Below are 23,633 nucleotides of genomic sequence, written 5' to 3'. Positions count from 1 at the left end.
TATGGTAGCAGGTACCAGGCGCACTGGTTTAAGTGTGTCAAGAATTGCAACGCTGCTAAATTTTCACACTCAACAGTTTCCAGTGTGTATCAAGAAAGGTCCACCACCCAAAGGACATCTAGCCAACTTGACACAGCTGCAGGAAGCAATGGAGTCAACATGCGCCGGCATTCCTGTGGAATGCTTTCGACACCTTGTAGAGTCCATACCCCGATGAAAAGAGGCTGTTCTGAGGGCAAAATGGGGTGCAACTCAATATTAGGAAGGTGTTCCTACTGTGTTGTACACTCAGTGTACACAACAGCTGAAATATTTCATTCAATTACAGTAATGTGAATAAATTATGGTTAATAAGTGCTAAGCAGTAATGGGCAGTCACTACCACCATGGGCCTAATTCTTTTATTCTGTGTTGTTAGAGAATTCAGTCCCTAAAATGCATAGTGCATTTCATGTAAAAAAAAATATATATATATTGAAATCGGAAAAACTTGAAACTTTTTTCTCATCGAACTGACCTCAAAAAGCACTAATCACTCAGCACTAGTGTCTGTGTGTGTGTGTGTGTGTGTGTGTGTGTGTAACTCACATCTCCAGGACCAGTACGTAGCTGCTGGGGGTCTCATACGTGTCCAGCAGTCTGACAAGGTGTGTGTGTTGTAGTCTCTGTAGCAGGCTGAGCTCCTGGGTCACCTGGTCTCTCTTCATCAGCTTCTTATTGACCAGCTTGACCGCCACCGTGCGTTTGCTCGACTTGTGGTCACAACGCTTGACCACAGAGAACCGGCCCCTGGGGCAAGGAGAAGAGGTTACGGTGGTCATCTTCAGGCTGATTCTTCATCATTATTATTGAAACGTCATTAACCCCTTAAGGTCGATGTCCCGCCCCGTGGTTATCAAATTAGCATAATATAAAAATGTGTTAGTTTAAGCTATAGATATGGCTTTGTTTTTTGCATTGGATGTGTCTCAATCTACCACATACACCTATGTAACACTTTCGCATTTGAGGTGCAAGATGACAGAGCTAGAGCGGTGTTTGTCAGACCATGAGACATACCGAAAATCGGTCTTCTCACAAAATAAGGGGTTAAATTCATGTCAATAAAAAGAACACATTTTTCCTGATCTTTCTTATCTCTCTCAGACACTTCAGAACAAACTTCCTTTAGGTTTTTTGGGGGGACTATCTGTTGTTCCATGTAGTGAATCTGTTATTCAATGTGTTTGTATGGGCTAACAGCAGTAAGGACTACCTGTTGTTCCATGTAGTGAATCTGTTATTCAATGTGTTTGTATGGGGCTAACAGCAGTAAGGACTATCTGTTGTTTCATGTAGTGAATCTGTTATTCAATGTGTTTGTATGGGCTAACAGCAGTAAGGACTACCTGTTGTTCCATGTAGTGAATCTGTTATTCAATGTGTTTGTATGGGCTAACAGCAGTAAGGACTATCTGTTGTTCCATGTAGTGAATCTGTTATTCAATGTGTTTGTATGGGCTAACAGCAGTAAGGACTACCTGTTGTTCCATGTAGTGAATCTGTTATTCAATGTGTTTGTATGGGCTAACAGCAGTAAGGACTATCTGTTGTTCCATGTAGTGAATCTGTTATTCAATGTGTTTGTATGGGCTAACAGCAGTAAGGACTATCTGTTGTTCAATGTGTTCTGTTATTAAAGTGTAAGGACTATCTGTTGTTCCATGTAGTGAATCTGTTATTCAATGTGTTTGTATGGGGCTAACAGCAGTAAGGACTATCTGTTATTCAATGTGTTTGTATGGGCTAACAGCAGTAAGGACTATCTGTTGTTCCATGTAGTGAATCTGTTATTCAATGTGTTTGTATGGGGCTAACAGCAGTAAGGACTATCTGTTATTCAATGTGTTTGTATGGGGCTAACAGCAGTAAGAACTATCTGTTATTCAATGTGTTTGTATGGGCTAACAGCAGTAAGGACTATCTGTTGTTCAATGTGTTTGTATGGGCTAACAGCAGTAAGGACTATCTGTTGTTCCATGTAGTGAATCTGTTATTCAATGTGTTTGTATGGGGCTAACAGCAGTAAGGACTATCTGTTATTCAATGTGTTTGTATGGGCTAACAGCAGTAAGGACTATCTGTTGTTCCATGTTGTGAATCTGTTATTCAATGTGTTTGTATGGGCTAACAGCAGTAAGGACTATCTGTTGTTCCATGTAGTGAATCTGTTATTCAATGTGTTTGTATGGGCTAACAGCAGTAAGGACTATCTGTTGTTCCATGTAGTGAATCTGTTATTCAATGTGTTTGTATGGGGCTAACAGCAGTAAGGACTATCTGTTATTCAATGTGTTTGTATGGGGCTAACAGCAGTAAGAACTATCTGTTATTCAATGTGTTTGTATGGGCTAACAGCAGTAAGGACTATCTGTTATTCAATGTGTTTGTATGGGCTAACAGCAGTAAGGACTATCTGTTGTTCCATGTAGTGAATCTGTTATTCAATGTGTTTGTATGGGGCTAACAGCAGTAAGGACTACCTGTTGTTCCATGTAGTGAATCTGTTATTCAATGTGTTTGTATGGGCTAACAGCAGTAAGGACTATCTGTTGTTCAATGTGTTTGTATGGGCTAACAGCAGTAAGGACTACCTGTTGTTCCATGTAGTGAATCTGTTATTCAATGTGTTTGTATGGGGCTAACAGCAGTAAGGACTATCTGTTGTTCCATGTAGTGAATCTGTTATTCAATGTGTTTGTATGGGCTAACAGCAGTAAGGACTATCTGTTGTTCCATGTAGTGAATCTGTTATTCAATGTGTTTGTATGGGCTAACAGCAGTAAGGACTATCTGTTATTCAATGTGTTTGTATGGGCTAACAGCAGTAAGGACTATCTGTTATTCAATGTGTTTGTATGGGCTAACAGCAGTAAGGACTACCTGTGGTTCCATGTAGTGAATCTGTTATTCAATGTGTTTGTATGGGCTAACAGCAGTAAGGACTATCTGTTATTCAATGTGTTTGTATGGGCTAACAGCAGTAAGGACTACCTGTGGTTCCATGTAGTGAATCTGTTATTCAATGTGTTTGTATGGGCTAACAGCAGTAAGGACTATCTGTTGTTCCATGTAGTGAATCTGTTATTCAATGTGTTTGTATGGGCTAACAGCAGTAATGCCCAAAACATTTTTTTTTCATCAAATATATATACATTACAAGTCAAAAGTTTGGACACCTACTCATTCAAGGATTCTTCTTTATTTTTTACTATTTTCTACAGTGTATAATAATAGTGAAGACGTCAAAACTATGAAATAAGACATATGGAATCATGTAGTAACCAAAAAAAGTGTTAAACAAATCAAAATATATTTTATATTTGAGATTCTTCAAAGTAGCCACCTTTTGCCTTGATGACAGCTTTGCACACTCTTGGCATTCTCTCAACCAGCTTCACCTGGAATGCTTTTCCAACAGTATTGAAGGAGTTCCCACATATGCTGAGCACTTGTTGGCTGCTTTTCCGTCCAACTCATCCCAAACCATCTCAACTGGGTTGAGGTCGGGTGATTGCGGAGGCCAGGTAATCTGATGCAGCACTCCATCACTCTCCTTCTTGATCAAACAGCCCGTACACAGCCGGGAGGTGTGTTTTGGGTCAGTGTCCTGTTGAAAAACAAATTATAGTCCCACTAAGCGCAAACCAGAAGGGATGTTGTATCGCTGCAGAATGCTGTGGTATCCATGCTGGTTAAGTGTGCCACGACAGTGTCACCAGCAAAGCACCATCACACCTCCTCCTCCATGCTTCACAGTTGGAACCACACATGTGGAGATCATCCGTAAACAAGGCGGTTGGAACCAAAAATCTCAAATGTGACTCATCAGAACAAAGGACAGATTTCCACCGGTCTAATGTCCATTGCTCGTGTTTCTTGGCCTAAGCAAGTAAAACATTTTATTGGTGTCCTTTAGTAGTGGTTTCTTTGCAGCAATTCGACTATGAAGGCCTGATTCACGCAGTCTCCTCTGAACAGTTGATGTTGAGATGTGTCTGTTACTTGAACACTGGATTTATTTGGGCTGCAATCTGAGGTGCAGTTAACTCTATCGAATGAACTTATCCTCTGCAGCAGAGGTAACTCTGGGTCTTCCTTTCCTGTGGCGGTCCTCATGAGAGACAGTTTCATCATAGAGCTTGATGGTTTTTGTGAAGACACTTGAAGAAACTTTCAACGTTCTTGAAATTTTACGCATTGACTGACCTTCATGTCTTAAAGTAAACTGTCGTTTTTCATTGCGTAATATGGGCTTGGTCTTTTACTAAACATCTTCTGTTTACCACCCCTACCTTGTAACAACACAACTAATTGGCTCAAACGCATTATGAAGGAAATAAATTCCACAAATTAACTTAACAAGGCACACCTGTTAATTGAAAAGCATTCCAAGTGACTACCCCATGAAGCTGGTTTAAGAGAATGCCAAGAGTGTGCAAACCTGTCATCAAGGGAGAAGGTGGCTACTTTGAAGAAAAATACCTTTTTGGTTACATGATTCCATATGTTATGTCATAGTTTGGATGTCTTCACTATTATTTTACAATGTAGAATATCATTTTAAAAACGGAAAAAATATTAAATGAGTGTGTGTCCGAACTTTTGACTGTAGATTTTTTTTATACTTCAAGGTGTCTTAAAATTCTAACTCAAATACCAACATTATCCTTGCTATGACACCTTCTTAAAATGTTTTATATAGCTTAGCAGTACCCCTCCCCCCCCCCAGCTTAGACAGGGTTTAGACTCTTTAGTTATGTACAAGAGAACACACACACCTAGGGGTGTTAAGAACAGTGTGTACTGTACCTGCCCAGCTCTGCCACCTCAGTGTAGTGGGACTCAAAGTTGTCCTTCCAGCTCACCCTTACCCCATCATTGGACACAGCTACACACAAAAGGGGAATAGTACAGTTAGAAGAGCCGAGTCATTTTGACTCAATATGAATTTAAAATATCTCTGCCATTTTTAAAGTCATGCCCCCCTCCGTACTTGACTTTTCCTAAATATGTAAGTCATTTATCGTTACATGACATTTATTACTGCTTAATTACTGTCCTGTGGCAGTATGTATGTACATGTGTGTGTGGTCTTACCTAGCACTCTGAGGATGGCTGAAGATGTCACTGAGCCCAGGTCGTTAGCGGCGACGCAGGTGTAAACACCGTCGTCCACCGAAGACACACCTACTATCCTCAGTGTCGCCTCGCCCGTCTCACTGTCTCACACACACACACACACACACACACACACACACACACACACACACACACACACACACACACACACACACACACACACACACACACACACACACACACACACACACACACACACACACACACACACACACACACTTTAACAGCCAATAACCTTATTGTTTCACTGTCACTGTCTCACAAACAAGTGATACCTCTGTGTAGTGTGTTTGTGTGTGTGCCTGTCACCGTGTGTATGTGTTCCTCTGTGTGTGTGTGTGTGTCACTCTCTCTGTGTGTACCTGTAAGCGATGCAGTGGTGTCCATTGTTGTTCAGGGTGGTCTGGTCAGGTCCCCTCCAAGTGACAGTAGCTTTGGGTCGGCCACACACCTTACACCTCAGAGTCACACTCTCCCCGTTGTCACACGTCACCTCACTCAGGGGGACCAGGAACTCTGGTTGAACTAAGGGTCAAAGGTCAAATTACATCATCACTGAGCAGCTGAGAGTGCCAGAGGTTGTGTCAAAGTGAGAGCATATAATTTATTTACATTAATTTGTTTGTTTTTAAATGTGTTTTTCTGTTCATTCTTTGATTATTATTTAATATTGTACAATAAATGTATTGTTTGTATGTGGAAAATGGTCATGTACGCAAACAATATATGTAGATCTGTATATCAATTCTGTTATATTGAGTGGATCTTTATTGAGACGACACAATGAGAGACTTACCATCATAGATATAGTTGGGATTTAGAAGCTGAAAAAAACAGACAGCAAACCAAACATCAGACATCATAGAAGTACGTTTTGTGTCGTTCTGATATTCTTGGTTGGTTACTAGTAACACATCAACAATAGCACAGCCTAGCTCTCTGATGTGGTGAACATTCATCCTAGCCTATTGCTTATACCAATCCAAGCCTCTCCGAACCTACATAAGTAGGCCTGCCTAGGCATCACGGGTAGGGCTAGTGGTCGTTAAGGACTGGACAAAAATGATTGATGATGATTTACCTTTACAGAAACCTTATTGGTTAGCCCATCTCTGGACTTCCTGTAACCATTTTCCAGCTTGCTCTCTTTCTTTCCCTCCTCTTTCTTCTCAGACTTCTTGCGGATGCGCAGGGTGGTGTGCCAGGATGAGGACTTCCTGTTTACCCAAATAAGTACAAAGTTGAAAGGTATATGATATACTACTAATCAATAACATATATGTCCTCATACCACATAATTCCTAGTTTTAGGCTAACAACATTTTGTGTGGTGTCACACTAAAATCCTTCCCACAGTCTCTTACTTGATGGTTCCGTCTGGGCAGTCGGGGATGATGGTGGAGGTGTGTCCCAGAACGTAGCCGGGGATCCAGCCCTCGGCGGCGGGGCCCTGTTCTGTAGCGGCCCGGAACACTAGGAACATGTTCTGTTGGTTAGAGGCCAGGATCTGGACCACCTCTCCCTGGGAAACACTGATCTCATCCTCCTTCAGGGCCACGTAGTCCTGGGTCACCAACATGGTCGACATACTACTGCTGCTGCTGCTTTCACTCTGTGGAGATGGGGGGAGGGAGATGAGGGGGGGGAGATGAGGTGAGGGGGGGAGGGAGATGAGGGGGGGGTGGAAGCATGTTGAATAACTTGCAAGAAACTCACTCACTCCCTCACACACCCCCCCGCCCAACACACACACGTAGATCAATCCCCTCATCAGTAACAGGCCAAACACACAGATTCTATCATGGCGCACCAACCTACACACACACACCTCACACTCACAACGAGGTTTAGGGAGAGAGGGAAGAGGACGGACAAAAAGCAGCAGAGTGAAGAGGAAAGAGATACTATTTGAGTAGAGCTTTAGATACTCCTCCATGTGAGTGCTGTGGTTAGCCATCCATTCACCAGTTTAACAAAATAACTTACACACCGCCGTGAGAGAGAGAGAGAAAGAAGAAAAAGAGATTGGCACCACTCCTCCTTCGGAGAACGAGTGAATACGATTGGAGATGTACACACTCAGGTGGAGGTGTTGAAAAGGAGTTTCAGTTTCAGTCACCTCGTCAGAAGCGTTGTTAGAGTTAAATAGAAATGCGAGTCGTTGTTAAAGACTGAAGTGTTATAAAAGCCTTGTTAAAAAAAGAGGAGAAAAAGTCTTCAGTAGAGTTGTATTAGAGCGTACAAAGCAGTGCAGCGTTGTTAGAGACAGTGACAAGAGACACGTAGTAGTAACAGTAGAGGACTACGAAGTAGTACAGTACTAGTGGATTACTACTTGGAGTGCAGGTAAAGCTTGGTTAGAGAGGTGCGTTGTAGAGTAGTTTAGTACAGTTGTCAATTGGTTAGATGCGCAGTAGTAGTAGTAGAAGACTACTACTAGTAGTAGTAGAACATGTAGTAGCAGTTTAGTAGAGCCATCTCCAGTGGGATGCAGCAGGACACAGGCAGACAGGACAGGTCTCCCGTGGGTGCTGGATTAGTCAACCAGGAGCAGGAGTAGCACTAGGCCGCACTGAAGCCTGGGCAGCGGGTACATCTCTTACCCCGTTGCTCTGGGTGGACTGCTCGCTGGTGGATGAGCACGTACTCATGCGGTCCGCCTCCTTGCTGTGGGTGGAGTGTCTGTGGGAGCCTGTCGCGGACTGAGAGGAGGTCTGGAACGTGTTTTGGTTCTGCCTCCCCATGGTCTCTCCTGTCTCCCCTGGGAAGGTGAAGGAGCCGGGCCGACTGGCTGGAGAACCAGGCATGGAGCTCCAGAAGGAGCCAGAGCCAGACTTCAGGCCAGGGCTGGGAGGAGGAGGCGGGAGGGCGTCTTTCCCAAAGGCGGGAGTTGCCAGGGGGGAGGCCATGGGGGAGACGGTGCCTGGGCGAGGCTTGCTGGGGGTGGAAAGAAGCACGGGCCCAGAGAGAGGGGCCACACTGGCCCGGGGAATAGGGGGGATGGGAGGGGGCTGGTCGGTTGAGGCCGAGAACGTGCGCTTGCCCTGGGGACTGCCCCCCTGGACCCTCACCCCACGCTGGGCCTCCCTCGTGTCCCTCACCCCCCCCGCTGGAGCCTGCGACCCAGGGTTCGCTGAGACGGTGTGAGGGAGCGAGGAATGAGGGGGGAGACGAGGGGATGAGCCTGAATCACAAGTGAGGAAAACTGAGTGAAGGGAGGGAAACATCTTAACCAGGGAAATGTCATCACACACACCCTCTGTAATACTGGGAGAGGCTATGCCTACCTGACATCTTGTTGGGGCCGTCTGGGTCTGTGGCCCCCGGGTGGTGTGGGTGTCGCAGGGGCTGGGGCAGGCGGGAGGGCTGAGGGATCCTGGAGGGCCTCCTGGAGGAGCCAGCTCCGCCCTGGGGACCACCTCCAACGAGGGGACTACCTACACCGAGGGGCCCAGTGAGAGGCACACCCTGTAGACCTCCAACAGGGGTCACACTGGGCATGACGCTCCCCACTGACGGAGCGTCGCTGCTGGGTAGACATGGTCCGTCGCTAGCCCCTACATGGATCCTCTGGTACTCTATAGGGGAGGTCAGAGCTGGAGAGAGAGAGTGAGAAAGAGAGGGACAGAGATTGAACAAAATATTAACCTTTGCAGTATTTATTTTGGCTACATCACAAACCACAACATTTCAAAATGGACTATTTTGGAATGAGTTACGCAAAGGGTTTATGTTAGTGCGTGTACCGTTGAGGAAGTTGCGTTGGCTCTCCAGTATCTGGCTGATCTGAAGGGTCCAGACCTGACGCACTCCCAGGTGGGAGGAGTGGAGGACGAAGGAGTCTACGCTGCTATTGGTCACCCGAGAGGTCAACATAAACTTACAGGGGTCACCGTCCACACTGTCCTCCAACCCCAGACAACCGATCTGGAGAGAGAGAGGAATGGAGGCAGAAAGAAAGAGTTTCAACACACCTTCATCAAGACATTGAGGGATGGATACAACCGTCAAGACTTACATTGTCTTTCGATGCAGAAAAACGCAGAAAAAAAATATTAAGGGAAAGAAAAGGAGAGAAACTGTGTTGTTGCTTGGAATTAAATACACATTTCCATAGGATCTATAGACGATACCTTGATGCTGTTCTTGTATAGGAAGCCAGGCATGGAGAAGCCTCTCTTCTTGTCCAGTGGCTCGCTGAAGATGACAATCTGTTCAAAGAGGAAGACCCTTCTCTCCCTCATTCTCCCTCCTCCTCCCTCGGGGTCTGATACCATGAAGGTGTCCTGGAGCAGCAGACGACCCTGGGCCACAATCTTACCCTGGAGGGCGGAGGAAGGCGAAATAAACAAAGAAAGTAGGAAACAAAAGTGAGTAGCAAAATGTAGGAAGAGGTGAAGAACGAAAACGATAAGGGAGACAGAGGAGAGCAGAGAGGAAGGACAAAAAATAAGACCATGTGAAAGTGGTGGGTTGATTGATCTATTCTTAAGTCTTTAAATGTTTGATATTCTGTTTTGTTGTGTAACTATTTAATGTCAGGGTGATCTTACGTCAAATCCTTGGAGTCGCCCCACGTTCATCATATCGTTGCATCTCTTTGGTACGATGCACATGATCTCAACTCCTTTCTGTAGGCCACACACACACACACACACACACACACACACACACACACACACACACACACACACACACACACACACACACACACACACACACACACACACACACACACACACACACACACACACACACACACACACACACACACACACAATGGGTTAAAAAAACACATGGTTAAGGAAATAAAATATAGTATAAAAATGTATAAAACAAAATGAAAAGACTACAGGAAAGACAGTGTCCTCTCTTCCTCACCTCCAACTCTACTGAATCCAACCCTGCCTTTTTAGAAAATTTGAGGAAGTCCTACGAACAAAACCAGACAAAATGTATTTGATATTACCAAAAGGTGAAAGATAATGATTACCCAATGATAAGACAACATGTTAGAGTAAGGTAACAAACTGATTCGATACTGGGCCCCCTGGTACGGCTAAGAAATGGGTGTGATTTAGCATCCTCTGCTGGACAACTAAGAACATGATAATGTACAGCACTTAGTTCCCTAACATTTACATTACATTATAGTCATTTAGCAGACTTACAATCATCACAAGACGATGATGAAAACACACACAGACCCATCCACTCGACCTACCTTGAGCAGTAGTTGGTACTTCATGATTCTCTGGACGGGTTTGATGAGGAGGTCAGTGATCTGGAGACGCTGACCGAGACGTTGTTTCAGGTCCTCGAAGTAGGTGTCGATGTACTCTGACACGATGTGTTCCGACTTGGGCTTGTTCTGACAGTACACTACGTACATGTGGAGCCTCCGCTCCTGGAGACCGAACACACACACACACAGGGTTAGGATACTGTAGATATATACACACACACACACAGGGTTAGGATACTGTAGATATATACACACACACACAGGGTTAGGATACTGTAGATATATACACACACACACAGGGTTAGGATACTATAGATATATACACACACACACAGGGTTAGGATACTATAGATATATACACACACACACAGGGTTAGGATACTATAGATATATACACACACACACAGGGTTAGGATACTGTAGATATATACACACACACACACAGGGTTAGGATACTATAGATATATACACACACACACAGGGTTAGGATACTATAGATATATACACACACACACAGGGTTAGGATACTGTAGATATATACACACACACACAGGGTTAGGATACTATAGATATATACACACACACACACAGGGTTAGGATACTAGATATATACACACACACACAGGGTTAGGATACTATAGATATACACACACACATATACTATAGATATACACACACACAGGGTTAGGATACTATAGATATATACACACACACACAGGGTTAGGATACTGTAGATATATACACACACACAGGGTTAGGATACACACACACACAGGGTTAGGATACTATAGATATACACACACACAGGGTTAGGATACTATAGATATACACACACACAGGGTTAGGATACTGTAGATATATACACACACACACAGGGTTAGGATACTGTAGATATATACACACACACAGGGTTAGGATACTATAGATATATACACACACACACAGGGTTAGGATACTGTAGATATATACACACACACACACAGGGTTAGGATACTATAGATATATACACACACACACAGGGTTAGGATACTGTAGATATATACACACACACACAGGGTTAGGATACTATAGATATATACACACACACACAGGGTTAGGATACTATAGATATATACACACACACACAGGGTTAGGATACTATAGATATATACACACACACACAGGGTTAGGATACTATAGATATATACACACACACACAGGGTTAGGATACTATAGATATATACACACACACACAGGGTTAGGATACTATAGATATATACACACACACACAGGGTTAGGATACTATAGATATATACACACACACACAGGGTTAGGATACTATAGATATATACACACACACACACAGGGTTAGGATACTATAGATATATACACACACACACAGGGTTAGGATACTATAGATATATACACACACACACAGGGTTAGGATACTATAGATATATACACACACACACAGGGTTAGGATACTATAGATATATACACACACACACAGGGTTAGGATACTATAGATATATACACACACACACAGGGTTAGGATACTGTAGATATATACACACACACACACAGGGTTAGGATACTATAGATATATACACACACACACACAGGGTTAGGATACTATAGATATATACACACACACACAGGGTTAGGATACTATAGATATATACACACACAGGGTTAGGATACTGTAGATATATACACACACACACAGGGTTAGGATACTATAGATATACACACACACAGGGTTAGGATACTATAGATATACACACACACAGGGTTAGGATACTGTAGATATATACACACACACACAGGGTTAGGATACTGTAGATATATACACACACACAGGGTTAGGATACTATAGATATATACACACACACACAGGGTTAGGATACTGTAGATATATACACACACACACACAGGGTTAGGATACTATAGATATATACACACACACACACACACACACACAGGGTTAGGATACTGTAGATATATACACACACACACAGGGTTAGGATACTGTAGATATATACACACACACACAGGGTTAGGATACTATAGATATATACACACACACAGGGTTAGGATACTGTAGATATATACACACACACACAGGGTTAGGATACTGTAGATATATACACACACACAGGGTTAGGATACTGTAGATATATACACACACACACAGGGTTAGGATACTGTAGATATATACACACACACACAGGGTTAGGATACTGTAGATATATACACACACACAGGGTTAGGATACTATAGATATATACACACACACACAGGGTTAGGATACTATAGATATATACACACACACACAGGGTTAGGATACTATAGATATATACACACACACACAGGGTTAGGATACTATAGATATATACACACACACACAGGGTTAGGATACTGTAGATATATACACACACACACAGGGTTAGGATACTATAGATATATACACACACACACAGGGTTAGGATACTATAGATATATACACACACACAGGGTTAGGATACTGTAGATATATACACACACACACAGGGTTAGGATACTGTAGATATATACACACACACAGGTTTAGGATACTGTAGATATATACACACACACACAAGGTTAGGATACTGTAGATATATACTGTAGATATACACACACACACAGGGTTAGGATACTGTAGATATACACACACACACAGGATACTGTAGATATTAGGATACTGTAGATATATACACACACACACAGGGTTAGGATACTATAGATATATACACACACACACAGGGTTAGGATACTATAGATATATACACACACACACAGGGTTAGGATACTGTAGATATATACACACACACAGGTTTAGGATACTGTAGATATATACACACACACAGGTTTAGGATACTGTAGATATATACACACACACACAGGGTTAGGATACTGTAGATATATACACACACACACAGGGTTAGGATACTATAGATATATACACACACACACAGGGTTAGGATACTATAGATATATACACACACACACACAGGGTTAGGATACTGTAGATATATACACACACACAGGGTTAGGATACTGTAGATATATACACACACACACAGGGTTAGGATACTGTAGATATATACACACACACACAGGGTTAGGATACTGTAGATATATACACACACACAGGGTTAGGATACTATAGATATATACACACACACAGGGTTAGATACTATAGATATATACACACACACACAGGGTTAGGATACTGTAGATATATACACACACACACAGGGTTAGGATACTGTAGATATATACACACACACACAGGGTTAGGATACACACACACACAGGGTTAGGATACTGTAGATATATACACACACACACAGGGTTAGGATACTATAGATATATACACACACACAGGGTTAGGATACTATAGATATATACACACACACACAGGGTTAGGATACTGTAGATATATACACACACACACAGGGTTAGGATACTGTAGATATATATACACACACACACAGGGTTAGGATACTGTAGATATATACACACACACACACGGGGTTAGGATACTATAGATATATACACACACACAGGGTTAGGATACAGGGTTAGGATATAGATATATACACACACACAGGGTTAGGATACTTTAGATATATACACACACACACAGGGTTAGGATACTATAGATATATACACACACACACAGGGTTAGGATACTATAGATATATACACACACACACAGGGTTAGGATACTGTAGATATATACACACACACACAGGGTTAGGATACTGTAGATATATACACACACACACAGGGTTAGGATACTGTAGATATATACACACACACACAGGGTTAGGATACTGTAGATATATACACACACACACAGGGTTAGGATACTGTAGATATATACACACACAGGGTTAGGATACTATAGATATATACACACACACACAGGGGATACACACACACACACAGGGTTAGGATACTGTAGATATATACACACACACAGGGTTAGGATACACACACACACAGGGTTAGGATACTGTAGATATATACACACACACACAGGGTTAGGATACTGTAGATATATACACACACACACAGGGTTAGGATACTGATACTGTAGATATATACACACACACACAGGGTTAGGATACTGTAGATATATACACACACACACACACACAGGGTTAGGATACTGTAGATATATACACTCACTCACTCACTCACTCACTCACTCACTCACTCACTCACTCACTCACTCACTCACTCACTCACTCACTCACTCACTCACTCACTCACTCACTCACTCACACAGCAACAGTCAATCACTCACATGTTTGACAAACAGCGTTCCAAGTCGGTCAGGGTCTTCCAGACACTTCTCTAACTCTCCCATGAAGAAACTACAGAGAGAAAGAGAGAGGGTTAGCAAGGCATATCCATTATATGCTGTGTGTGTGTGTGTGTGTGTGTGTGTGTGTGTGTGTGTGTGTGTGTGTCTGTATGTCATACTCTCTGTGCCAGTCATAGATCTGGTGGATGTTTCCAAAGACTATCTTGTCTTTTCCCTTCATATCGTCTGGTACCCCTTCCTCCTTCATCCGAGTCATATAGCTCTGAAACACACACACACACACACACACACACACACACACACACACACACACACACACACACACACACACACACACACACACACACACACACACACACACACACACACACACACACACACGTGAACATCAATTAACTCTAGAGGAAGAGGAAGTGAGGTCAGAGGGAGGGAGGAAGTAATGTGTTTGGACTCACCTCCACCACCAGGCCCAGGTCTCTGACGTAGTCCCTCTCTGTCTCCACCAGCTCCAACAACACATAACTATACAGAGAGAGAGACAAAGAGAGACAGAGAGAGAAGGTCAGTAACATGTCTTAAACAAGAGTGTCAAACTAATAAAATGAGTTTCAGTGTAGTTCCATATTAGGATAGCTTCAGTCAAATGGTGCTGAGACTAAGTTTGTCCTAATATGGACACTAACATTGAGCGAGAGATAGTGAGTTACCGAAAGTGCTAGTGATCCATGTTGGAAACAAATGGAATTGCTTTAACACCTTATAACCAATACATCTATCAATCCAGTACATACTGTCGTCGCTTGAGGAAGCCAGTCTTGCGCTCTTCCATCTCATCGATGGGAGAGGAGGATGAGAGGAGGGAGTTGTCAGAGGGGTTGAAGGAGGGAGAGCTGCTGTCCCCGTGATCTACTGAGAGAGAGCTAGGCCTGTCCTCTAGAGCCTGGAGAGAGAGTGAGAGAAAGAGGGAGAGAGAAAGAGAGGGAGAAAGAAAGAGGTAGATTGTAAACGAGACAATGCCTCCCTGTGTGTGTGTGTGTGTGTGTGTGTGTGTGTGTGTGTGTGTGTGTGTGTGTGTGTGTGTGTGTGTGTGTGTGTGTGTGTGTGTGTGTGTGTGTGTGTGTGTGTGTGTGTGTGTGTGAGTGTGTATATATATATATATATTATATGGTGGAAAATAAGTATTTGGTCAATAACAAAAGTTTATCTCAGTACTTTGTTATATACCCTTTGTTGGCAATGACAGAGGTCAAACATTTTCTGTAAGTTTTCACAAGGTTTTCACACACTGTTGCTGGTATTTTGTCCCATTCCTCCATGCAGATCTCCTCTAGAGCAATGATGTTTTGGGGCTGTTGCTGGGCAACACGGACTTTCAACTCCCTCCAAAGATTTTCTATGGGGTTGAGATCTGGAGACTGGCTAGGCCACTCCAGGACCTTGAAATGCTTCTTACGAAGCCACTCCTTCGTTGCCCGGGCGGTGTGTTTGGGATCATTGCCATGCTGAAAGACCCAGCCATGTTTCATCTTCAATGCCCTTGCTGATGGAAGGAGGTTTTCACTCAAAATCTCACGATACATGGCCCCATTCATTCTTTCCTTTACACGGATCAGTCGTCCTGGTCCCTTTGCAGAAAAACAGCCCCAAAGCATGATGTTTCCACCCCCATGCTTCACAGTAGGTATGGTGTTCTTTGGGTGCAACTCAGAATTCTTTGTCCTCCAAACACGAAAGTTCTATTTTGGTTTCAGCTGACCATATGACATTCTCCCAATCTTCTTCTGGATCATCCAAATGCTTTCTAGCAAACTTCAGATGGGCCTGGTCATGTACTGGCTTAAGCAGGGGGACACGTCTGGCATTGCAGGATTTGAGTCCGTGGCGTCGTAGTGTGTTACTGATGGTAGGCTTTCTTACTTTGGTCCCAGTTCTCTGCAGGTCATTCACTAGGATCCCCCGTGTGGTTCTGGGATTTTTGCTCACCGTTCTTGTGATAATTTTGACCCCACGGGGTGAGATCTTGCGTGGAGCCCCAGATCGAGGGAGATTACCAGTGGTCTTGTAGGTCTTCCATTTCCTAATAATTGCTCCCACAGTTGATTTCTTCAAACCAAGCTGCTTACCTATTGCAGATTCAGTCTTCCCAGCCTGGTACAGGTCTACAATTTTGTTTCTGGTGTCCTTTGACAGCTCTTTGGTCTTGGCCATAGTGGAGTTTGGAGTGTGACTGTTTGAGGTTGTGGACAGGTGTCTTTTAAACTGATAACAAGTTCAAACAGGTGCCATTAATACAGGTAACGAGTGGAGGACAGAGGAGCCTCTTAAAGAAGAAGTTACAGGTCTGTGAGAGCCAGAAATCTTGCTTGTTTGTAGGTGACCAAATACTTATTTTCCACCATCATTTGCAAATAAATTAATTCAAAATCATACAATGTGATTTTCTGGATTTTATTTTATCATTTTGTCTGTCATAGTTGAAGTGTACCTATGATGAGAATTACAGGCCTCTCACATCTTTTTAAGTGGGAGAACTTGCACAATTGGTGGCTGACTAAATACTTTTTTGCTCCACTGTATATAATAATGGCACAGGACATACACATGTCTTGTCTGCTAAATGAACAAGCCTCCCCATCCAACCTGACAGAGCTTGAGAGGATCTGCAGAGAAGAATGGGAGAAACTCCCCAAATACAGGTGTGCCAAGCTTGTAGCGTCATACCTAAGAAGACTTGAGGCTGTAATCGCTGTCAAAGGTGCTTCAACAAAGTTCTGAGTAGAGGGTCTGAATACTTATTTATATTTAATACATTTGCAACTGTTTTTAAACATCTGTTTTTGCTTTGTCATTATTGGGTATTGTGTGTCGATTGATGAGAAAAAACAACAATTGAATCAATTTCAGAATAAAGCTGTAAATGTAACAAAATGTGGAAAAAGTCAAGGGGTCTGAATACTTTCCGAATGCACTGCATGTTAATGAACGGACAATTACCGTGAGAACGGCAGTCTTTTGCATGACAATAACCGGCTGACAAAATGTTATGACCACCATAGCCATAGTCCTCACCATCTTGCTCTTGACCAGTTCCTCGATGGCGCTCACCAGCTCTGCTGCGCTGGGCGTCTCAGAACTGCACGGCCGGACGGACAGACGGGAGGAGCTCTGGACAGGGATGCAGGGAGAAAGGTGTTAACATATTCCCCTCAGCGTAGTCTTACTACATGATTTGGCTAAAGGCTTCATTTAATACCATTCCTGTTCAGTTATCCATCAAACAACCAATCAATAAAAGTTCACGTGTGGAACACCCTTTCAAGGGAGAAAATTCTAAACGTTTAATCTGGAGAGATGGACCCAAAACTACTGAAAAGACAATTTAAGAAAACATTATTTTTTTCTGGATAGATCCCCAAATACTCCTGAGGCATGTAGCCTGTGTATGTTGGTGATGTCTAAGTCGGATGTTGGTTTGTTTACCATGACGTCCCTCTACAATGTTACCGTTACGGTTGTATTTTTGATCCTCTGCTCTCAATGAATGATCCAATGTTGACCAGAACAAGAAAGAGGTTCTGATATGAAGTTGAAGGGTAAAGTGAATCTATGATCACTAAAAGAAAGTGCTTAACGTGATAAAAGGGGAAACAGTCTGCAATGAGTCTCCTAGGAACGAGGTCAAATCTATGACATTGAAAAACAAGAGCAGGAAAGAGGTTACACAGGTGTGCAAGTGAGAAAGTACAAGTAAAAAAAAAGAAAGAGTAAGAGAGTGTAAATGAGAGAGGTTAATGCTAGGAGATGTAAAAAAGAAAGAGTAAGAGAGTGTAAATGAGAGAGGTTAATGCTAGGAGATGTAAAAAAGAAAGAGTAAGAGAGTGTAAAAAGTTAAAGAGATATAAAAAGAAAGAGTAAGAGACTGTAAATGAGAGAGGTTAATACTAGGAGATGTAAAAAAGAAAGAGTAAGAGAGTGTAAATGAGAGAGGTTAATGCTAGGAGATGTAAAAAAGAAAGAGTAAGAGAGTGTAAATGAGAGAGGTTAATGCTAGGAGATGTAAAAAAGAAAGAGTAAGAGAGTGTAAATGAGAGAGGTTAATGCTAGGAGATGTAAAAAAGAAAGAGTAAGAGACTGTAAATGAGAGAGGTTAATACTAGGAGATGTAAAAAAGAAAGAGTAAGAGAGTGTAAATGAGAGAGGTTAATGCTAGGAGATGTAAAAAAGAAAGAGTAAGAGAGTGTAAATGAGAGAGGTTAATGCTAGGAGATGTAAAAAAGAAAGAGTAAGAGAGTGTAAATGAGAGAGGTTAATGCTAGGAGATGTAAAAAAAAGAAAGAGTAAGAGACTGTAAATGAGAGAGGTTAATACTAGGAGATGTAAAAAAGAAAGAGTAAGAGACTGTAAATGAGAGAGGTTAATGCTAGGAGATGTAAAAAAGAAAGAGTAAGAGACTGTAAATGAGAGAGGTTAATGCTAGGAGATGTAAAAAGAAAGAGTAAGAGATGTTAGGAGATGTGTAAAATGTAAAGAGAGGTTAATGCTAGGAGATGTAAAAAAAAAAGTAAAGACTGTAAATAAGAGACTAGGAGATGTAAAAAGAAAGAGTAAGAGAGTGTAAATGAGAGAGGTTAATACTAGGAGATGTAAAAAAGAAAGAGTAAGAGACTGTAAATGAGAGAGGTTAATACTAGGAGATGTAAAAAGAAAGAGTAAGAGACTGTAAGACTGTAAATGAGAGAGGTTAATGCTAGGAGATGTAAAAAGAAAGAGTAAGAGACTGTAAATGAGAGAGGTTAATGCTAGGAGATGTAAAAAGAAAGAGTAAGAGACTGTAAATGAGAGAGGTTAATGCTAGGAGATGTAAAAAAGAAAGAGACTGTAAAAGAGTTAATGTTAGGAGATGTGTAAATGAGAGAGGTTAATGCTAGGAGATGTAAAAAAGAAAGAGTAAGAGACTGTAAATGAGAGAGGTTAATGCTAGGAGATGTAAAAAGAAAGAGTAAGAGACTGTAAATGAGTTAATGTTAGAGATGTTAATGTTAGGAGATGTAAAAAGAAAGAGTAAGAGATGTAAAAAGAGGTTAATGCTAGGAGATGTAAAAAAAAAAAGTAAGAGACTGTAAATGAGAGAGGTTAATACTAGGAGATGTAAAAAAAAGAGTAAGAGAGTGTAAATGAGAAGGTTAATACTAGGAGATGTAAAAAAGAAAGAGTAAGAGACTGTGTTAATACTAGGAGATGTAAAAAAGAAAGAGTAAGAGACTGTAAATGAGAGAGGTTAATGTTAGGAGATGTAAAAAAGAAAGAGTAAGAGACTGTAAATGAGAGAGGTTAATGTTAGGAGATGTAAAAAAGAAAGAGTAAGAGAGTGTAAATGAGAGAGGTTAATGCTAGGAGATGTAAAAAAGAAAGAGTAAGAGACTGTAAATGAGAGAGGTTAATACTAGGAGATGTAAAAAAGAAAGAGTAAGAGAGTGTAAATGAGAGAGGTTAATGCTAGGAGATGTAAAAAAGAAAGAGTAAGAGACTGTAAATGAGAGAGGTTAATACTAGGAAAGACTGTAAATGAGAGAGGTTAATACTAGGAGATGTAAAAAAGAAAGAGTAAGAGACTGTAAATGAGAGAGGTTAATACTAGGAGATGTAAAAAAAAGAAAGAGTAAGAGAGTGTAAATGAGAGAGGTTAATGCTAGGAGATGTAAAAAAAAAAGAAAGAGTAAGAGACTGTAAATGAGAGAGGTAAATAAAAAGAAAGAGTAAGAGGTTAATGTTAGGAGATGTAAAAAAGAAAAAAGAGACTGTAAAAGAGGAGATGTAAAAAAGAAAGAGTAAGAGACTGTAAATGAGAGAGGTTAATGCTAGGAGATGTAAAAAGAAAGAGTAAGAGACTGTAAATGAGAGAGGTTAATGCTAGTAAGAGATGTGAGAGAGGTTAAAAATGTAAAAAAGAAAGAGTAAGAGACTGTAAATGAGAGAGGTTAATGCTAGGAGATGTAAAAAAGAAAGAGTAAGAGACTGTAAATGAGAGAGGTTAATGTTAGGAGATGTAAAAAGAAAGAGTAAGAGACTGTAAATGAGAGAGGTTAATGCTAGGAGATGTAAAAAAGAAAGAGTAAGAGACTGTAAATGAGAGAGGTTAATGCTAGGAGATGTAAGAGAGTGTAAATGAAGAGGTTAATGCTAGGAGATGTAAAAAAGAAAGAGTAAGAGAGTGTAAATGAGAGAGGTTAATGTTAGGAGATGTAAAAAGAAAGAGTAAGAGACTGTAAATGAGAGAGGTTAATGCTAGGAGATGTAAAAAGAAAGAGTAAGAGAGTGTAAATGAGAGAGGTTAATGTTAGGAGATGTAAAAAGAAAAAAGACTGTAAATGAGAGAGGTTAATGTTAGAGATGTAAAAAGAAAGAGTAAATGTAAATGAGAGAGGTTAATGCTAGGAGATGTAAAAAGAAAGAGTAAGAGAGTGTAAATGAGAGAGGTTAATGCTAGGAGATGTAAAAAAGAAAGAGTAAGAGAGTGTAAATGAGAGAGGTTAATGCTAGGAGATGTAAAAAGAAAGAGTAAGAGAGTGTAAATGAGAGAGGTTAATACTAGGAGATGTAAAAAAGAAAGAGTAAGAGACTGTAAATGAGAGAGGTTAATGCTAGAGATGTAAAAAAGAAAGAGTAAGAGATGTAAATGAAAAGATGAAAGAGTAAGAGACTGTAAATGAGAGAGGTTAATGCTAGGAGATGTAAAAAGAAAGAGTAAGAGAGTGTAAATGAGAGAGGTTAATGCTAGGAGATGTAAAAAGAAAGAGTAAGAGATGTAAATGAGAGAGGTTAATACTAGGAGATGTAAAAAGAAAGAGTAAGAGAGTGTAAATGAGAGAGGTTAATGCTAGGAGATGTAAAAAGAAAGAGTAAGAGAGTGTAAATGAGAGAGGTTAATGCTAGGAGATGTAAAAAGAAAGAGTAAGAGACTGTAAATGAGAGAGGTTAAAGGAGATGTAAAAAGAAAGAGTAAGAGACTGTAAATGAGAGAGGTTAATGCTAGGAGACTAGTAAGAGACTGTAAATGAGAGAGGTTAATGCTAGGAGATGTAAAAAAGAAAGAGTAAGAGACTGTAAATGAGTTAATGCTAGGAGATTAATAAGAGACTGTAAATGAGAGAGGTTAATGCTAGGAGATGTAAAAAGAAAGAGTAAGAGACTGTAAATGAGAGAGGTTAATGCTAGGAGATGTAAAAAGAAAGAGTAAGAGAGTGTAAATGAGAGAGGTTAATACTAGGAGATGTAAAAAGAAAAGTAAAGACTGTAAAAGAGTAAAGAGATGTAAATGAGAGTGTAAAGAGAGGTTAATACTAGGAGATGTAAAAAGAAAGAGTAAGAGACTGTAAATGAGAGAGGTTAATGCTAGAGATGTAAAAAAGAAAGAGTAAGAGAGTGTAAATGAGAGAGGTTAATGCTAGGAGATGTAAAAAAAAGAGTAAAGAGTGTAAATAGAGAGGACTAGGAGATGTGTAAAATGTAAATGAGAGAGGTTAATGCTAGGAGATGTAAAAAAGAAAGAGTAAGAGACTGTAAATGAGAGAGGTTAATGCTAGGAGATGTAAAAAGAAAGAGTAAGAGACTGTAAATGAGAGAGGTTAATGCTAGGAGATGTAAAAAGAAAGAGTAAGAGACTGTAAATGAGAGAGGTTAATGCTAGGAGATGTAAAAAAAGAAGAGTTAAAGAGATGTGTAAGAGACTGTAAATGAGTTAATGAGAGATTAATAAGAGACTAGGTTAATGCTAGGAGATGTAAAAAGAAAGAGTAAGAGACTGTAAATGAGAGAGGTTAATGCTAGGAGATGTAAAAAGAAAGAGTAAGAGAGTGTAAATGAGAGGTTAATACTAGAGATGTAAAAAAGAAAGAGTAAGAGACTGTAAATGAGAGAGGTTAATTAGATGTAAAAAGAAAGAGTAAGAGAGTAAATGTAGGAGATGTAAAAAAGAAAGAAAGAGTAAGAGACTAGGAGATGTAAATGAGAGAGAGGTTAATGCTAGGAGATGTAAATGAAAAAGAAAGAGTAAGAGACTGTAAATGAGAGAGGTTAATGCTAGGAGATGTAAAAAAGAAAGAGTAAGAGACTGTAAATGAGAGAGGTTAATGCTAGGAGATGTAAAAAAGAAAGAGTAAGAGAGTGTAAATGAGAGAGGTTAATGCTAGGAGATGTAAAAAAGAAAGAGTAAGAGACTGTAAATGAGAGAGGTTAATGCTAGGAGATGTAAAAAAGAAAGAGTAAGAGACTGTAAATGAGAGAGGTTAATGCTAGGAGATGTAAAAAAGAAAGAGTAAGAGACTGTAAATGAGAGAGGTTAATGCTAGGAGATGTAAAAAAGAAAGAGTAAGAGACTGTAAATGAGAGAGGTTAATGCTAGGAGATGTAGTAAGAGATGTAAATGAGAAGGTTAAAGGAGATGTAAAAAGAAAGAGTAAGAGAGTGTAAATGAGAGAGGTTAATACTAGGAGATGTAAAAAAGAAAGAGTAAGAGAGTGTAAATGAGAGAGGTTAATACTAGGAGATGTAAAAAAGAAAGAGTAAGAGACTGTAAATGAGAGAGGTTAATGCTAGGAGATGTAAAAAAGAAAGAGTAAGAGAGTGTAAATGAGAGAGGTTAATGCTAGGAGATGTAAAAAAGAGAAAGTGTATGAGATGTGAAATCATTATAATAATAATAATAATAATAAGGGAATTGGAAAACGTGTATAAACGATAGTGAACTGGAACTGGCCCTTGAAAGAGAAAAAAGAGATGTAAGATATGAGCTTTAAAGAATCAGAGAATACAAAATAAAGATGTGAGATGAGTTAAATATGAACTGTACACTGCAGAAGGACATTGATAAAG

The 23,633-nt window shown here is 40.7% G+C and overlaps 1 protein-coding gene and 1 long non-coding RNA gene across 13 annotated transcripts in view; one reads left to right on the top strand and one right to left on the bottom strand.

Moving 5' to 3' along the window:
- The window catches only part of LOC118398970 (triple functional domain protein-like), a 165,410-nt gene that overhangs the window by 5,693 nt on the left and 136,084 nt on the right, over positions 1 to 23,633 (bottom strand). For 7 of the 8 annotated variants that reach the window (XM_052472262.1, XM_052472263.1, XM_052472265.1 and 4 more), the window contains 19 exons: positions 17,832 to 17,927; positions 15,554 to 15,702; positions 15,218 to 15,284; positions 14,921 to 15,024; positions 14,742 to 14,811; positions 10,406 to 10,588; positions 10,063 to 10,113; positions 9,735 to 9,812; positions 9,315 to 9,503; positions 8,928 to 9,108; positions 8,469 to 8,777; positions 7,785 to 8,365; positions 6,546 to 6,793; positions 6,263 to 6,398; positions 5,978 to 6,005; positions 5,544 to 5,706; positions 5,140 to 5,261; positions 4,852 to 4,930; positions 589 to 789 (listed from right to left, as the gene is read on the bottom strand). In XM_052472262.1, the coding sequence (XP_052328222.1) occupies positions 589 to 789; positions 4,852 to 4,930; positions 5,140 to 5,261; positions 5,544 to 5,706; positions 5,978 to 6,005; positions 6,263 to 6,398; positions 6,546 to 6,793; positions 7,785 to 8,365; positions 8,469 to 8,777; positions 8,928 to 9,108; positions 9,315 to 9,503; positions 9,735 to 9,812; positions 10,063 to 10,113; positions 10,406 to 10,588; positions 14,742 to 14,811; positions 14,921 to 15,024; positions 15,218 to 15,284; positions 15,554 to 15,702; positions 17,832 to 17,927 (3,035 nt within the window). Of the gene's footprint in view, positions 1 to 588; positions 790 to 4,851; positions 4,931 to 5,139; positions 5,262 to 5,543; positions 5,707 to 5,977; positions 6,006 to 6,262; positions 6,399 to 6,545; positions 6,794 to 7,784; positions 8,366 to 8,468; positions 8,778 to 8,927; positions 9,109 to 9,314; positions 9,504 to 9,734; positions 9,813 to 10,062; positions 10,114 to 10,405; positions 10,589 to 14,741; positions 14,812 to 14,920; positions 15,025 to 15,217; positions 15,285 to 15,553; positions 15,703 to 17,830; positions 17,928 to 23,633 lie in introns of those variants that run through there. The other variant, XR_008072845.1, reaches the window with a different exon arrangement.
- On the top strand, positions 18,710 to 23,405 carry LOC127909891 (uncharacterized). 5 transcript variants are annotated; one of them, XR_008072846.1, is made up of 6 exons: positions 18,710 to 19,067; positions 20,199 to 20,304; positions 20,740 to 20,792; positions 20,845 to 20,897; positions 22,835 to 22,993; positions 23,241 to 23,405. It is a non-coding gene; the product is annotated as an uncharacterized LOC127909891 (long non-coding RNA). The 5 variants fall into 5 exon arrangements; XR_008072847.1 differs by lacking the exons at positions 20,199 to 20,304; positions 20,845 to 20,897 and adding an exon at positions 20,146 to 20,198 and having other exon boundaries at positions 18,710 to 19,014; XR_008072850.1 differs by lacking the exons at positions 20,740 to 20,792; positions 20,845 to 20,897 and adding an exon at positions 21,239 to 21,291 and having other exon boundaries at positions 20,199 to 20,251; positions 22,888 to 22,993.

Source organism: Oncorhynchus keta, chromosome 20 (genome assembly GCF_023373465.1).
Source record: "Oncorhynchus keta strain PuntledgeMale-10-30-2019 chromosome 20, Oket_V2, whole genome shotgun sequence".
Lineage (NCBI taxonomy): Eukaryota > Metazoa > Chordata > Actinopteri > Salmoniformes > Salmonidae > Oncorhynchus > Oncorhynchus keta.
This window is presented reverse-complemented; position numbering and strand designations above follow the sequence as displayed.